This window comes from Schistocerca gregaria, chromosome X, assembly GCF_023897955.1.
Source record: "Schistocerca gregaria isolate iqSchGreg1 chromosome X, iqSchGreg1.2, whole genome shotgun sequence".
NCBI classification, from domain to species: domain Eukaryota; kingdom Metazoa; phylum Arthropoda; class Insecta; order Orthoptera; family Acrididae; genus Schistocerca; species Schistocerca gregaria.
In genome coordinates, this window is record NC_064931.1 from 576,946,486 (window position 1) to 576,963,109 (window position 16,624).

The 16,624-nt window shown below is 42.9% G+C and overlaps 1 protein-coding gene across 1 annotated transcript; it reads left to right on the forward strand.

The window, feature by feature from the left end:
- The first annotated feature begins 14,206 nt into the window (after window positions 1-14,206).
- LOC126298206 (uncharacterized) lies at window positions 14,207-15,874 on the forward strand. The gene is made up of 2 exons (XM_049989510.1): window positions 14,207-15,065; window positions 15,231-15,874. The coding sequence occupies exons 1-2, from the start codon at window positions 14,207-14,209 to the stop codon at window positions 15,872-15,874; spliced, it is 1,503 nt and encodes a 500-aa protein (XP_049845467.1).
- Window positions 15,875-16,624: the final 750 nt, after the last annotated feature.

Below are 16,624 nucleotides of genomic sequence, written 5' to 3' on the forward strand. Positions count from 1 at the left end.
TGGGGAAGACCTAGAACGATGAGGACACCTGCAATGGACGAGGCAATTCTTCGTGCACTTGACGATAACCCTAATGTCAGCGTCAGAGAAGTTGCTGCTGTACAAGGTAACGTTGACCACGTCACTGTATGGAGAGTGCTACGGGACAACCAGTTGTTTCCGTACCATGTACAGCGTGTGCAGGCACTATCAGTAGCTGATTGGTCTCCACGGGTACACTTCTGCGAATGGTTCATCCAACAATGTGTCAATCCTCATTTCAGTGCAAATGTTATCTTTACGGATGAGGCGTCATACCAAAGTGATCAAATTGCAAATTTTCACAATCAACATGTGTTGACTGACGAGAATCCGCACGCAATTGTGCAATCACGTCATCAACACAGATTTTCTGTGAACGTTTGGGCAGGCATTGTTGGTGATGTCTTGATTGGGCCCCATGTTCTTCCACCTACGCTCAATGGAGCACGTTGTTGTTGTTGTTGTTGTCTTCAGTCCTGAGATTGGTTTGATGCAGCTCTCCATGCTACTCTATCCTGTGCAAGCTTCTTCATCTCCCAGTACCTACTGCAACCTACATCCTTCTGAATCTGCTTAGTGTAGTCATCTCTTGGTCTCCCTCTACGATTTTTACCGTCCACGCTGCCCTCCAATATTAAATTGGTGATCCCTTGATGCCTCAGAACATGTCCTAACAACCGATCCCTTTTTCTGGTCAAGTTGTGCCACAAACTTCTCTTCTCCCCAATCCTATTCAATACTTCCTCATTAGTTATGTGATCTACCCATCTAATCTTCAGCATTCTTCTGTAGCACCACATTTCAAAAGCTTCTATTCTCTTCTTGTCCAAACTATTTATCGTCCATGTTTCACTTCCATACATGGCTACACTCCATACAAATACTTTCAGAAATGACTTCCTCACACTTAAATCTATACTCAATGTTAACAAATTTCTCTTCTTCAGAAATGCTTTCCTTGCCATTGACAGTCTACATTTTATATCCTCTCTACTTCGACCATCATCAGTTATTTTGCTCCCCAAATAGCAAAACTCCTTTACTACTTTAAGTGTCTCATTTCCTAATCTAATTCACTCAGAATCACCCGACTTAATTCGACTACATTCCATTATTCTCGTTTTGCTTTTGTTGATGTTCATCTTATATCCTCCTTTCAAGACACTGTCCATCCCGTTCAACTACTCTTCCAAGTCCTTTGCTGTCTCTGACAGAATTACAATGTCATCGGCGAACCTCAAAGTTTTTATTTCTTCTCCATGGATTTTAATACCTACTCCGAATTTTTCTTTTGTTTCCTTTACTGCCTGTTCAAGATACAGATTGAATAACATCGGCGAGAGGCTGCAGCCCTGTCTTACTCCCTTCCCAACCACTGCTTCCCTTTCATGTCCCTCGACTCTTATAACTGCCATCTGGTTTCTGTACAAATTGTAAATAGCCTTTCGCTCCCTGTATTTTACCCCTGCCACCTTTAGAATTTGAAAGAGAGTATTCCAGTCAACATTGTGAAAAGCTTTCTCTAAGTCTACAAATGCTAGAAACGTAGGTTTGCCTTTCCTTAATCTTTCTTCTAAGATAAGTCGTAAGGTCAGTATTGCCTCACGTGTTCCAGTATTTCTACGGAGTCCAAACTGATCTTCCCCGAGGTCGGCTTCTACTAGTTTTTCCATTCGTCTGTAAGGAATTCGAGTTAGTATTTTGCAGCTGTGGCTTATCAAACTGATTGTTCGGTAATTTTCACATCTGTCAACACGTGCTTTCTTTGGGTTTGGAATTATTATATTCTTCTTGAAGTCTGAGGGTATTTCGCCTGTTTCATACATCTTGCTCACCAGCTGGTAGAGGTTTGTCAGGACTGGCTCTCCCAAGGCCGTCAGTAGTTCCATGGAATGTTGTCTACTCCCGGGGCCTTGTTTCGACTCAGGTCTTTCAGTGCTCGGTCAAACTCTTCACGCAGTATCGTATCTCCCATTTCATCTTCATGTACATCCTCTTCCATTTTCATAATATTGTCCTGAAGTACATCGCCCTTGTATAGATCCTTTATCATTATCATGATTTAATACGGGATACTCTACCTGTGCTGCTAGAACATGTGCCTTTACAAGTACGACACAACATGTGATTCATGCACGATGGAGCTCCTGCACATTTCAGTCGAAGTGTTCGTACGCTTCTCAAGAACAGATTCGGTGACCGATGGATTGGTAGAGGCGGACCAATTCCATGGCCTCCACGCTCTCCTGACCTCAACCCTCTTGACTTCCATTTAAGGGGACATTTGAAATCTCTTGTCTACGCAACCCCGGTACAAAATGTAGAGACTCTTCGTGCGCGTATTTTGGGGGGCGGCTGTGATATAATACGCCATTCTCCAGGGCTGCATCAGCGCACCAGGGATTCCATGCGACGGAGGGTGGATGCATGTATCATCGCTAACGGAGGACATTTTGAACATTTCCAGTAACAAAGTGTTTGAAGTCACGCTGATACGTTCTGTTGCTGTGTGTTTCCATTCCATGATTAATGTGAATTGTAGAGAAGTAATAAAATGAGCTCTAACATGTAAAGTTAGCGTTTCTGGACACATGTCCACATAACATCTTTTTTTATTTGTGTGTGAGGAATGTTTCCTGAAAGTTTGGCCGTACCTTTCTGTAACACCCTGTATATTTTTCTTAGTACTTTATTTTCAAAAGTGATTAGTTTTTCCTTTTTTTTGTCAGGGCTGATGTCTCTCTAGCGTAGCAAGCTACTGGTTTGATGATGATCTGTTATATTCGTAATGTTGCCTACCTGGATAGCAACTTACATCGTACGTCTTTATCTTTACCTCAAACACATCTTCCCCCGGCTTGAAATCTCGTTACGATTTCTTGTTCTATAAGGTTTTGTTGGTTAATGCTGACACGGAAGTACGTGAGTGTGCCTGTCTTCTGTATTATTAGCTTCTTGATTATTAGAGGGTTTTACCCTAACTGAGCTTCTCTTCCTATTACCATGAACTTCGTTTCACTATAATATATACTTAAACCTACATTCTTAACTTCTTACCTCAGCACATTTTCCGTTTTCTCCTGGTCTTCCATGCTCTTTCCTATCACCACAATATCATCTGTGAAAGCCAGAACAGATATCTTGTACCGAATGGTGACTCCGGCACATTCTTGTGTTACTTTCCCCAGGGTGTTGTTGAGTGCCCAACTGAACAGGGTTGGTGATATATCTTTCTGTCTCACTATTATTTTTCCCTTAAGTGTTTCTAAGAACTCCCTGTACTTCCACCCTACGCCTTGATTCCATCACACACATTTCAGTTAGCTTTAGCAGCTTGTCCAGTATCCCACACTCTGCCATTATCCTCCACATGTCCTCTCTCACTAGGCTATCATATGCCTTGTTGAAGTCTACAAACATGTATTAGTATGAATATTTGGTCTGTTGTTTACTTACACCTTCTGAACCCCGGAATCCCGCTGCTTTTATGTCAAATATTTCTTCAGTGTATGGGTTGAGCGTGTTCAGTACATTCTTGATGTTATTTTATAGTACGTGCATAACAGAGTTATCCCTCTATAGTTCTGTGTAAATATTTTGTCTTCGTTCGTTTATAAGGGACAAAGAGCAGCCGTTTCCCATCCCTCCGGCATTACTTCTTTCCTCCATACCTCTTTTATCAATTTGGCTCGCCATTCACATATCTTATCTCCCCCTTCTCTGATGAGCTCTGGTAATATGATGTCTATGCCTGGGGCCTTCAGTTTTATCAGTCTTTTTATTGTCCCCTTCAGCTCCATCAGAGGTGGTTCTTCAACTAATGGCTGTACGTTTTGGTTGTTTCCTGTCCTGTTTTAGTTGTCGTAGATGTCTGCCAGGTTATTCAGCAGTTTTTTCAAGTATATTCTCCAGCTCCCTAGGTTATCGTCATTTGCAGTGATCAGTTTTACATTTTAATCCTTCATTATCACGGATTTAGCTCTGTACTCCTTTCCATAGATTCTCATTGTTCTGTAAGACTGTTTACTATTTGTTATGGCTGTAGTCCTCCTCTATCTTCTCTAGCTATTTATTTATGAATGATCTTTTCTCTCGCCTGATTATTGTCTTAATTTCTCCCATGGCTGTCCTGTATTTTATTTGGGTTCCATATTTGTTATTGCTTATCATTGCCTGTCTGGATGCTTTCCTGTCATGAGCTGTTTTTCGACATGTTTTATTGAACCATGGTTTGCGCTTGATATTACTGTTATTGTTAGCTCCTAGGAGTTGCTGTGCTGTATCCTTAATAACTGTTGTTATGCACCAAACTTCTGACTTTGGTGACTAAGTGCCAAGCATCTCCATAGGAACACCGTTTAATATTCGTTCCCATTCCAAATGTGGCTTCTTCGCTATGTAATTACACTGTTTCCTTCTTTTCCACATATTTGTTTTTGATTCTTTTTCACCTGCAGCTTAGATGAGAGTTCTGAGTTCATTTACATTTACACAATTCACATACAAAGTAAATTCCGCAAAATCAATAAAAATTTATAAAGTCTGTATACTCATTTAAAATTCTGTGTAACGGGACTTCCTTGTAATACTATCTACTTATACTCTTCTAAATCATTGTACCAGGACCTAAATTATAAAATAAATACATGGTACAAATTACTGTTATCATTCTATCAAAAATACTCGTCACTCATTTATAAAACGCCAGCTCAGAGTTAATGGATATTTAGGCTTCTTATATTTAGCACGAGTGTTAGTGATTCCTACATTTCTAATGTTTGAAACCTATGTTTCGCATACCTAATCTTCTGCCTGACTGAGGGTAGACCAGACAGAAAGAATTGGGCCGGGGTACGCTCACAGTTTGAATAATTCCGTTATAAGTTATCCATTTCACTGGATTTCTCGTGGGTTTTCAGGAGGACAACGTTACCAACCATAAAATTTACTGCTTCCATACTCTAACTGTGTCTCGTAATCTGTGTTTCAGCACGTTTCTTCCTGTTTTCTCTCACCAATTCTTGCCTAAATGAAAAGTCAATTAAATCGTCTAGTATAAAGTTTTGCTTTCTACCCAACATAATTACAACAGGAGTAAAACATATACTTTTATGGGAGATCGAGTTCATGGTCTCAGACACACATTTGGCCTCGCACTATGATTACTGTGGTAGTGTGTCCTGAATTCATACATAATGTGATCTGAAGAGTTACTTTGCTGCTGATATGCCGACTTAAAACTAACCTCCACACCTACTTCTTTCGTTCCACCATTTTACGCATTAGATATAAACTGAGCTCCGTTGTCAGATAATCCTGCTTTTGGTTTTCCAGTATGAATAAAATAATCGTCTAATGATGTATCGAATATTGCTGTACCTGTGGCTTTTCGCAAAGTATATAGTTTCACCAATTTTGAAAAACTACCTAATATCAGTAACATATATGCGAAAATTCTGGTTGTATTAGTCGGTAGGCTGTAAACGTCATGGCCAAGACTTCTAGTTTACCTTTAAATTGTGTGCTTTGCAGTGGACTATAACTAGTTACATTTGTCACTTTACTTTTTGACACATACCGCAAATTTGCACCCTCAGTTACTTTCCTAGTCATATTAACAAATTATTAATTATCTACACACTTTTTCGGCCCACAGTAGTCAGTCAACTCAGATATATATTTGGTTCGGCAACATTTCGTAAATATAGGACGTTATCGTACACCTGGTAATACTTTCTCGACTTACCACATTCTTCGTCCGTGACGTCGAATTTAGTTTTCACTAATTTTAGACTCTCATCCTCGAACTGATATCGATCCATGTTCCTATATGTTTTCCATCTTTCTTCAACTTCTTTAAAATACATCACCTTGAATATCCCATCTGAGTTCTCCTTATTAGCTAATGTGCCTGGATCAAATGAGAGCCTCAATAAAGCGTTTGGTAAACAATAGTCGACCCGTCTTACGAACCAAATTTAGTAATCGAACATCTGCGTAAGCAAAGTCCTCCTCGTCAGTCTGCCGCGCTTCAGATAACCATTCTTTAAGAATGTTAGTGCCTTATGGCAGCATTCACTACCACCTTGTATCCTCATAAAGAGCTTGGACTTTCTTAAAACCTTATACAATAGCTAATGCTTCTTTTTCCAACACAGTACACGTTCACTTGTATTTCTTCAGAGTTCTATTGGCGAACCCTGTATCGTGGCATTCGTTGTTTCTCTCTACTTCCATTTCTTGAAAACTATGAATCCAGATATCATAATCACATGAACTTGTCCCTACATAAAACAGCAAATACACGTCCTTGGAATGAAAAATTCTTATTAAGTTCTTGTTTTGTTGTTGTTGTTGTGGTCTTCAGTCCTGAGACTGGTTTGATGCAGCTCTCCATGCTACTCTATCCTGTGCAAGCTTCTTCATCTCCCAGTACCTACTGCAACCTACATCCTTCTGAATCTGCTTAGTGTACTCATCTCTCGGTCTCCCTCTACGATTTTTACCCTCCACACTGCCCTCCAATGCTAAATTTGTGATCCATTGATGCCTCAAAACATGTCCTACCAACCGATCCCTTCTTCTAGTCAAGTTGTGCCACAAACTTCTCTTCTCCCCAATCCTATTCAATACTTCCTCATTAGTTATGTGATCTACCCATCTAATCTTCAGCATTCTTCTGTAGCACCACATTTCGAAAGCTTCTATTCTCTTCTTGTCCAAACTAGTTATCGTCCATGTTTCACTTCCATACATGGCTACACTCCAAACAAATATTTTCAGAAATGACTTCCTGACACTTAAATCTATATTCGATGTTAACAAATTTCTCTTCTTCAGAAACGCTTTCCTTGCCATTGCCAGTCTACATTTTATATCCTCTCTACTTCGACCATCATCAGTTATTTTACTTCCTAAATAGCAAAACTCCTTTACTACTTTAAGTGTCTCATTTCCTAATCTAATTCCCTCAGCATCACCCGATTTAATTGGACTACATTCCATTATCCTCGTTTTGCTTTTGTTGATGTTCATCTTATATCCTCCTTTCAAGACACTGTCCATTCTGTTCAACTGCTCTTCCAAGTCCTTTGCCGTCTCTGACAGAATTACAATGTCATCGGCGAACCTCAAGGTTTTTACTTCGTCTCCATGAATTTTAATACCTACTCCAAATTTTTCTTTTGTTTCCTTTACTGCTTGCTCAATATACAGATTGAATAACATCGGGGAGAGGCTACAACCCTGTCTCACTCCTTTCCCAACCACTGCTTCCCTTTCATGTCCCTCGACTCTTATGACTGCCATCTGGTTTTTGTACAAATTGTAAATAGCCTTTCGCTCCCTGTATTTTACCCCTGCCACCTTTAGAATTTGAAAAAGAGTATTCCAGTCAACATTGTCAAAAGCTTTCTCTAAGTCTACAAATGCTAGGAACGTAGGTTTGCCTTTTCTTAATCTAGCTTCTAAGATAACTCGTAAGGTCAGTATTGCCTCACGTGTTCCAACATTTCGACGGAATCCAAACTGATCCTCCCCGAGGTCTGCATCTACCAGTTTTTCCATTCGTCTGTAAAGAATTCGCGTTAGTATTTTGCAGCTGTGACTTATTAAACTGATAGTTCGGTAATTTTCACATCTGTCAGCACCTGCTTTCTTTGGGATTGGAATTATTATATTCTTCTTGAAGTCTGAGGGTATTTCGCCTGTCTCATATATCTTGCTCACCAGCTGGTAGAGTTTTGTCAGGACTGGCTCTCCCAAGGCCGTCAGTAGTTCTAATGGAATGTTGTCTACTCCGGGGGCCTTGTTTCGACTCAGGTCTTTCAGTGCTCTGTCAAACTCTTCACGCAGTATCGCATCACCCATTTCGTCTTCATCTACATCCTCTTCCATAATATTGTCCTCAAGTACATCACCCTTGTATAAAGCTTCTATATACTCCTGCCACCTTTCTGCCTTCCCTTCTTTGCTTAGAACTGGGTTGCCATCTGAGTTCTTGATATTCATACACGTGGTTCTCTTCTCTCCAAAGGTCTCTTTAATTTTCCTGTAGGCAGTATCAATCTTACCCCTAGTGAGATAATCCTCTACATCCTTACATTTGTCCTCTAGCCATCCCTGTTTAGCCATTTTGCACTTCCTGTCGATCTCATTTTTGAGACGTTTGTATTCCTTTTTGCCTGATTCATTTACTGCATTTTTATATTTTCTCCTTTCATCAATTAAATTCAATATTTCTTCTGTTACCCAAGGATTTCTAGCAGCCCTCGTCTTTTTACCTACTTTATCCTCTGCTGCCTTCACTACTTCATCCCTCAGAGCTACCCATTCTTCTTCCACTGTATTTCTTTCCCCTATTCCTGTCAATTCTTCCCTTATGCTCTCCCTGAAACTCTGTACAACCTCTGGTTCTTTCAGTTTATCCAGGTCCCATCTCCTTAATTTCCCACATTTTTGCATTTTCTTCAGTTTTAATCTACAGGTCATAACCAATAGATTGTGGTCAGAGTCCACATCTGCCCCTGGAAATGTCTTACAACTTAAAACCTGGTTCCTAAATCTCTGTCTTACCATTATATAATCTATCTGATACCTTTTAGTATCTCCAGGGTTCTTCCACGTATACAACCTTCTTTCATGATTCTTAAACCAAGTGTTACCTATGACTAAGTTGTGCTCTGTACAAAATTCTACTAGGCGGCTTCCTCTTTCATTTCTTAGCCCCAATCCATATTCACCTACTATGTTTCCTTCTCTCCCTTTTCCTACACTCGAATTCCAGTCACCCATTACTATTAAATTTTCGTCTCCCTTCACTATCTGAATAATTTCTTTTATTTCATCGTACATTTCTTCAATTTCTTCGTCATCTGCAGAGCTAGTTGGCATATAAACTTGTACTACTGTAGTAGGTGTGGGCTTCGTATCTATCTTGGCCACAATAATGCGTTCACTATGCTGTTTGTAGTAGCTTACCCGCATTCCTATTTTCCTATTCATTATTAAACCTACTCCTGCATTACCCCTATTTGATTTTGTGTTTATAACCCTGTAATCACCTGACCAGAAGTCTTGTTCCTCCTGCCACCGAACTTCACTAATTCCCACTATATCTAACTTTAACCTATCCATTTCCCTTTTTAAATTTTCTAACCTACCTGCCCGATTAAGGGATCTGACATTCCACGCTCCGATCCGTAGAACGCCAGTTTTCTTTCTCCTGATAACGACATCCTCCTGAGTAGTCCCCGGCCGGAGATCCGAATGGGGGACTATTTTACCTCCGGAATATTTTACCCAAGAGGATGCCATCATCATTTAATCATACAGTAAAGCTGCATGTCCTCGGGAAAAATTACGGCTGTAGTTTCCCCTTGCTTTCAGCCGTTCGCAGTACCAGCACAGCAACGCCGTTTTGGTTAATGTTGCAAGGCCAGATCAGTCAATCATCCAGACTGTTGCCCCTGCAACTACTGAAAAGGCTGCTGCCCCTCTTCAGGAACCACACGTTTGTCTGGCCTCTCAACAGATACCCCTCCGTTGTGGTTGCACCTACGGTACGGCCATCTGTATCGCTGAGGCACGCAAGCCTCCCCACCAACGGCAAGGTCCATGGTTCATTGGGGGGGTTCTTGTTTTAACCAGTCAAAAGATATTTTACATTTTTCCGTCCAAAAAACTGTTTTTCTTCAATAAGTTACACAAATTTGGATCAACAAAAGCATGCCAGGTTACATATTTGCTATAGAAATTAGAAAGACCAAAGAACGATTTTAGTTGTTTTTTCACTTTTAGTCGTTGGCACTGTGTGATTGTTTTTAACTTTCGCAAATCTTTAGTTATTCCCTTGGTGGCCTAAGAATTTCAACTCATTTTTTACAAATTTAAACTTTTTTTTTTCAAAGGCTTTCCATTTTCCGTCACCAATTGAAAGCTATCGTTTAATAATTTGAAGTGCTCTTCCCATTAAGCGGTTGTTACAGTAAGTCATCAACAAAGATTGTTATTCTGCTACTCAGCTTTTTTCCTAACACATCATCCAAAGCACGGATAAAAACTGACACAGACATGTTTAACTCAGATAAGGCTGAATTTTTTTGATTCCATTTTATCGATAATTTTTATTAATGAATTAATGTAAAAATTTCATCTATATATAATAGATTTACGTTTTTTGCGTAATTTTTGAAAAGTATCCCATACTTCTGGAAGGAAGCATTTAACACAAAGTAACTATTTAAGCGTCGATTCAGTACTGCCTTACAATTTGATGCGGAATATTAGCAAACAAGGTACATGAACTGGTACACTACACTGTGTTCTAGATTTTTTCTGACACTGTCGACAGTGAAGTTGTTTCATTTGTCTCGAAACTGCATATAGTGGAAAATCTGTGACATAATGTTTCAATTCGTTATGTGTAGAATAAAATTTTACAATTTTAGACAGTTTTATTCCAAAATTCCAGTGACAGTTCGACAAAATGCAATGTGGTTCAATTTACCACCATAGCTGTTATGAGCTGTGCTCTATCACATCGACAAAATGTGCAGTAATGGGGAAATAGTATTTATTTTGCCTGATAGACACTCTACAAAGTGAAATATTTTGGTCAGTGCTATAAATTCCATCCATAAATTTGTAATGGTAAATGACTGTTCGTTGTTGAACAGCTGTTCGTCCTTTCTGCTGATGTCGCATTACTGGATGAGCTGTGTTTATAGAAATAAACTGTGTTGCCACCATCACCACGTTGTTAATCCATGAAGCCACTAATATATTTGCTGAACTGTCAGATATGAACTCTAACGTCCCACTTTTTCCATATCTTTTCTCTTCTGTACATTACAAGCTTTGCCAATTCTGTTGGCTCTGCAAAATTCTTCTGGGTTGTCTTACCACATCCACCGCCCCGATTTAGGGCCTTCAGACTTCCATCGTGACTGCAAAACTTGTGAGGGGCTGTTGTTATCATGTTGCAGCTGAAAGTTGGTATTTTTTTCTGGCCTTACCCTGGAAATTCGTGCTTTCAGTTTAGTCAGTGTCGTCTTATAGCGTCCTCAATTGACAGTGTCTTCAGGCTCTAGTACATCCTAAAGTACCACACACTGGCTATTCCAGACGGCTGTGTCTTGAATTTCTTCTTTGACGGAGAATTCGAATGTTGCCAATCCACGGACTATCTTTTGGATTCCGGCTCGTAGTGGTGACACCACGTCCCATCTCTGGTGAGGATGCTATTCATAAAATTGTCATCTTCAGCTTCATATTGATCCAGCAAGTCCCGACAAATTTCCACTCAACGAGTTTTTTGTTCTTCTGTAAGCATCCACGGGACCCACCTCGCACAGACTCTGCAATAACCGACAAGTTCCAATATTTGTTCCAAGGCGTTACAGCCGACATTCAATTTTGCACACAATTCTCTGGTCGTTATCCGCAGACCAGCACGGATGAGTTGATTAAAACACTCTTCGTTGCGAGAGAAGACACATGTGCAGGTACGACCGGGCCGTGGCTTGCCATGCACATCCTTTTCACCACCTTGAAATTGCGGTACCCATCGCCTCTTATTGTTCGCGTCCTTTACCAAGCGTCGATGGATTTCAATCGGCACAATTTCTTCAGTAGTGAGGAATTCTATCACACGTCACTGTTTTATACGCGCGTCCATATCAGACTCCATTTTGGAACATTCCTCTGATGACGCCGACTACAGCAGAACAGCGAAACCGCCTGAAAATTAAAGAGAAAGATTCAAGCTTTAGCACTCCATCAACGACATCTGACGCGGAGATACAAAGTCATCCACATAAACTAGGGGGCATTACTTTGTGAATAAAAGATTCAAACTACTGAAGGCACTAACTACTGATAGGCATAGTTAGCAAATGAAAGATTTTAATAGAGAACAAACAATGTATTTACCTCACTAGTCATAATATATATACCAGTTCATGACACCAATTCTTACAAATTTCAAAACTCCGCCATCTCTCTCCCCACGTCCACCACTGCTGGCGGCTCACCTCGAACTGCGCAACGCTACGCGCTGTTAGCATCCAGCTGCCGCAGCTCAACACTACAATGGCAGACAACAATGCAAACTAAACACAGACTGCGCACAGCACAGCCAGTGATTTTCATACAGAGCGCTACGTGGCGGCGGCGTTACCAATAAAAAATCCTAAACAGCCTACTTACACTATCAATCAACATTTGAGTTTGTACATCGTATACATTTAAATGAATCATAATTTTTTGGATATCGTCTCAATTCATTACCTTTACCATCACATGATAATTCCTGTTCGATCTCCAAATCACTCCACGCAACACCAACTGGCTCAGTCATTTTATCTGGTTTCTTTGTTTCTATCTTTTTCTTCCTCTTTCTTCCATTTGATGCTTTACCTCCGCAGTATTTTCCACATCGGCACATTCGCTTTCTTCATCTGAACATAATACGTCTGCCGCCACTTCATACACATTTGAATATTCAGTTTCGCTCACCAGTCTAATCCAGTTATCAGAATTATCACACTCTTGCCCCATAACACAGTTTCTGACTGTCCTTTCGAATCCGCTGAATTCGGGTGCGGCGTAAATGAAATCATTATTCTTACGACCTCACGTGCTCCGTAATCCTCATTATATTAATATATTACATAAATATCGTCTGTTTTACGCAGTGTCTTTTTTAAATTGCTCCCCGCTTTATTTCGCATACAACATACTCATTACGGTTATTCATATCGCCATTATTACTCTCTATTAAACACAAGTTACTTTCTTTCTTCCATTCTTCTGAACCAATTGCGTTAGCCATTCCCTATGGTCAAAATTCGAGAATTGACTCTACTGACTTGATGATCTCATGTAACTTAAACCTTCACTATTATACATTAACAGTTCCTGTAAATCTCTTTGTGCAATTACTACCGTCATTTGCTTAAGCTGTCACAAAAACTTCCAACTGATTCCAACTGCATAAAATGATAATTTAATTATCATCCATAAAATACACAAACAATATCTTTCACTGATTTTTACTTCGTTAAGCAGTACTTTTGAAATTGCTGTTCAAATTACTGGGTGTTTGCACTTTGGTTAATTACTGTTATTTCCTTCAGCATTGAAAAATGCTACTCACTGCTTTTTTTCATTTCATGTGACTTAATACTTTTGTAGAAAAACATTGCTAATGCTTCTCATTCATTAGATTTTTCTCAGGTTAGTAATAAGTTATAGGATGGAACCTACTTTGATAAATTGTCTTAGGTAGAAGTGATAATCAACACCTTGAAATACCTTGCTATTATTCAGTGACAAAATTAAATACGACACTGACTATGTTTATAGAAGTATAATAAAGTATTTGGTTAGATTTTACTTCGTGTTGTATCGTCTCAGTGCATGTAAGGCAGTGCTCGTTGATAACGTGTGGCAGAGGCAGCTCTTCTCCTGACTTCACAATAAAAAAAATTGGACCCACAGTTTTCTTCAGGTTAATTGGAATACTCTTGTAATGATTGTACCGTGCTCACTTAATGCGTTACACTGTGCCTGGCCAGACCAAACTTCCAACGAACCATTAGACAGCCTATCACCGCTACATCACGACCACGTCTCAACACACACACCGTGTTTATATTCTTTGACAACAACGTATAAGTCTGACTAAGCCAGTGCGTCTACATATAAGTAGCTTACGTTTAATATTCATTCAGTTTACAGTGGGAAATCAGTACAACATTTCAATATTTCATAAGAGAAAAATTAGTGCAATTATTTATAACCATTGTTTCACAGAAAAAAAACACATCGTAACAGCAAAATTGAATGGAGAAATATAGTAATTCACAGAGTTGTTGTGTTCCAGGACAACTCGAATCCGTTAGTAAATTGTATTTTTTTTTTCTTTTTACTAGCTGTATATTGGTAATCTGTTTGCTGGATTTAATACGTAACAGACATTTTTTTTGCCTAGAAGACACAGTATACATCATTGGCAACTATTAAATACTAGTGCAGTGTAATGGTTCGTGATTCACATTTAAGGCGTTTACTCACGACTTATAGTGCGAGATACACGATGGCAGTAGCATTAATGACACCCGCCGTTCGATTGAGTGATTAATTTTTAACCGGGGCTTCAACCAACACACCAGTAGTCGCAGAGATGTGCAGCCGCGAGAAGGACGTACCTGCGCTTGCTAGCGACGCGAAGGGTGTGGCAGATCGCCGTCCGGCCGCGCTTGCGCCTTCGGCGCCCCCATCTGGCCCCCCACTTATGACGACCAGTGCTATGGCTATGGATTTGATGAACACAGCTCCAGAAACTTTGAAGACAGCGCTGTCTGTTCCGCTCCCCGATTCTGAAGATGAGAGCTCCACCGCCCCTCAGCCACGCGGACGAAGTGGGAAACAGAAGAGGAGGGCAACAGCCGCGACGTCCGCTGTTCGCAGCTCGCCGATCGAGAAGAGGGCCAAGCAAGATTTCGCCCCTGACGCTGATGGTTTTGTCCCGGCCCGGCGCACTGCAAGACGCATGCAGTCATCGACGACGCTTCCAACTGCCGTCGCCAACTCATTCGACGCGCTCGCTGACGCGCCGGACCAGCTGCCACGCGATCCTGCGCCGAAGAAAGACTCCCATCTTCCGCCGGTGGTCCTCCAGTTTCGGCCGCCCTATGGGGAACTGCAGAAGTTGTTGCGCAGCTGGACAACGGCCGTGTATACTGTGAAGCCTGCCGGACGAGACCTGTACAGGGTCATACTCCGAACTGCTGACGACTATCGCCGGGTCACTCAGGAGGCGTCTGAGCGTGGTATCCCGTTCTATACCCACGCTTCCGCACCTGACAAAGTCTTGAAGATTGTCATCCGGGACCTCCCATTCAACATGGAAGCCGATCACCTGCATCGTGAACTCGCTGACCTGGGCTTCTACATACGGTCAGTCGTGAAGATGAAGTCGCCTAAATCGCGCGATGATATGCCGCTCTTCCTGGTCGTCTGCTCCGACACCCTGGAGAACCGCAAACTATACCAATTGACGCGGGTCGCCGACGTTCCGGTGTAGACCGAAGATCTTCGCTCCAGGAGAGGCCCTGTGCAGTGCTTTCGCTGCCAGGGGATCAATCACGTCGCGCGCCACTGCTCTATGCCGGACAGATGTGTTAAATGCGCCGGCGCCCACGCAGGAAGTGCGTGCCCCCGTCTGCCCACCGAGAAGCCGACATGTGCACTCTGTGGCGGTGCTCACGTGGCCAGCTATCGTGGGTGTGAGGTGTGGAAGCGTGCCATCGCTCGCCAACGTGCCCAAACACCAGCGCCAAATCCGAAGAAGCCAGCAACGAGACGGCCCGGCGTCTCTTTCGCGGCGGCAACGTCAGGGGCGCCCTCCGCCGTCCCGGCTGCGTCGGCTGCTCCTGCTCCTGCCGCGTCCGATGCCGTGCCGATACCTGAGGCTCCTGCGCCTCCACCACAGCTGTTACTGGCGGACCCGGGTACTGCCTCTCCTGGGCCGTCGGCCAGACCGCGCCCCGACAATTGCCTGCGCGGGGGTCAGGGCCCCGTGGGTACCCAGCGCTCAGCACCGTCAGTCGAGCAGCCCCAGGTGGACTCTCCAAGCGAGTCAGCCACGCCTCCCCCTTCCAGAGACGGGGCCGCGCCGGCTGCCTCCACCGCTGACCTGGCCAACCTCGTCGCGCAGCTCACTGCCTTGGTGACCAGTGCTACGAAATTGATTGAAGCCCTGTCGCAGCAATTCACCGCTGCAGTGCCGCTGGCCTCTCCGGCCCCGACCGCTGTCAACACTCACCAGCTGCACCATGGACAGCGTTAGAAGGCTCACGGTCGTCGCGTGGAATGCCAACGGCGTCCGCACTCAAGCTGGTGAACTTCGCCAATTTCTTCGAGATGAAGCCGTCGACGTCTGCCTTATCAACGAAACCCACCTGAAGCCTGGGGTCGACGTCAGGGCGGCCAACTACTCCAGCTACCGCACCGATCGACTGACGGCGGGTGGTGGGACAGCCGTTTACGTCCGCAATGGCATTCGTCATCACGTGATACAACTTCCAACCCTGGCAACCCTGGAGGCCACTGGTGTCGTCGTTCACACCTCGGCGGTCGCCATCACGTTCGTCGCTGCCTATCGGCCGCCGTCTCGTCCACTGGACCCTGCTGACATCGATGCTCTGCTCTCCTTGAGGGGGCAGGTGTTCGTCGCCGGGGACTTCAATAGTAAACATGTCTCCTGGATCTCCAGGATCACCAATGCCGCTGGCCGCTGCCTGCTCCGGGTAGCAGAACGCCACCATGCGCTTGTGGTGGGGCCGTACGATCCGACAATCTTGCCTGCCCGTGGCCTCCCGGATATCATCGACATCGCAGTCGTCAAGGGCATCCCTCATCAGATCACCGCCACGACGAGAACGGCTCTGTCTTCTGATCATGTCCCAGTGGTTTTCGATATCGACTTAGACTCCCTGCAACAGCCCAGGCGAGGCATCTCACTTGCTGGCATCGACTGGGGCAGGTTTCAAACAGCCGTGACAGACTCACTCGCCGCCGCGCCGCCCCCTGCAGAAGC

What these genes read in the sequence shown, in the direction of transcription:
- LOC126298206 (XM_049989510.1), top strand. Translation starts at nt 14,207, where the DNA reads ATGTGCAGCCGCGAGAAGGACGTACCTGCGCTTGCTAGCGACGCGAAG. An exon ending in CTCCGACACCCTGGAGAACC is followed by an intron (nt 15,066 to 15,230) that starts GCAAACTATACC and finishes GCGCCCACGCAG; the next exon opens with GAAGTGCGTGCCCCCGTCTG.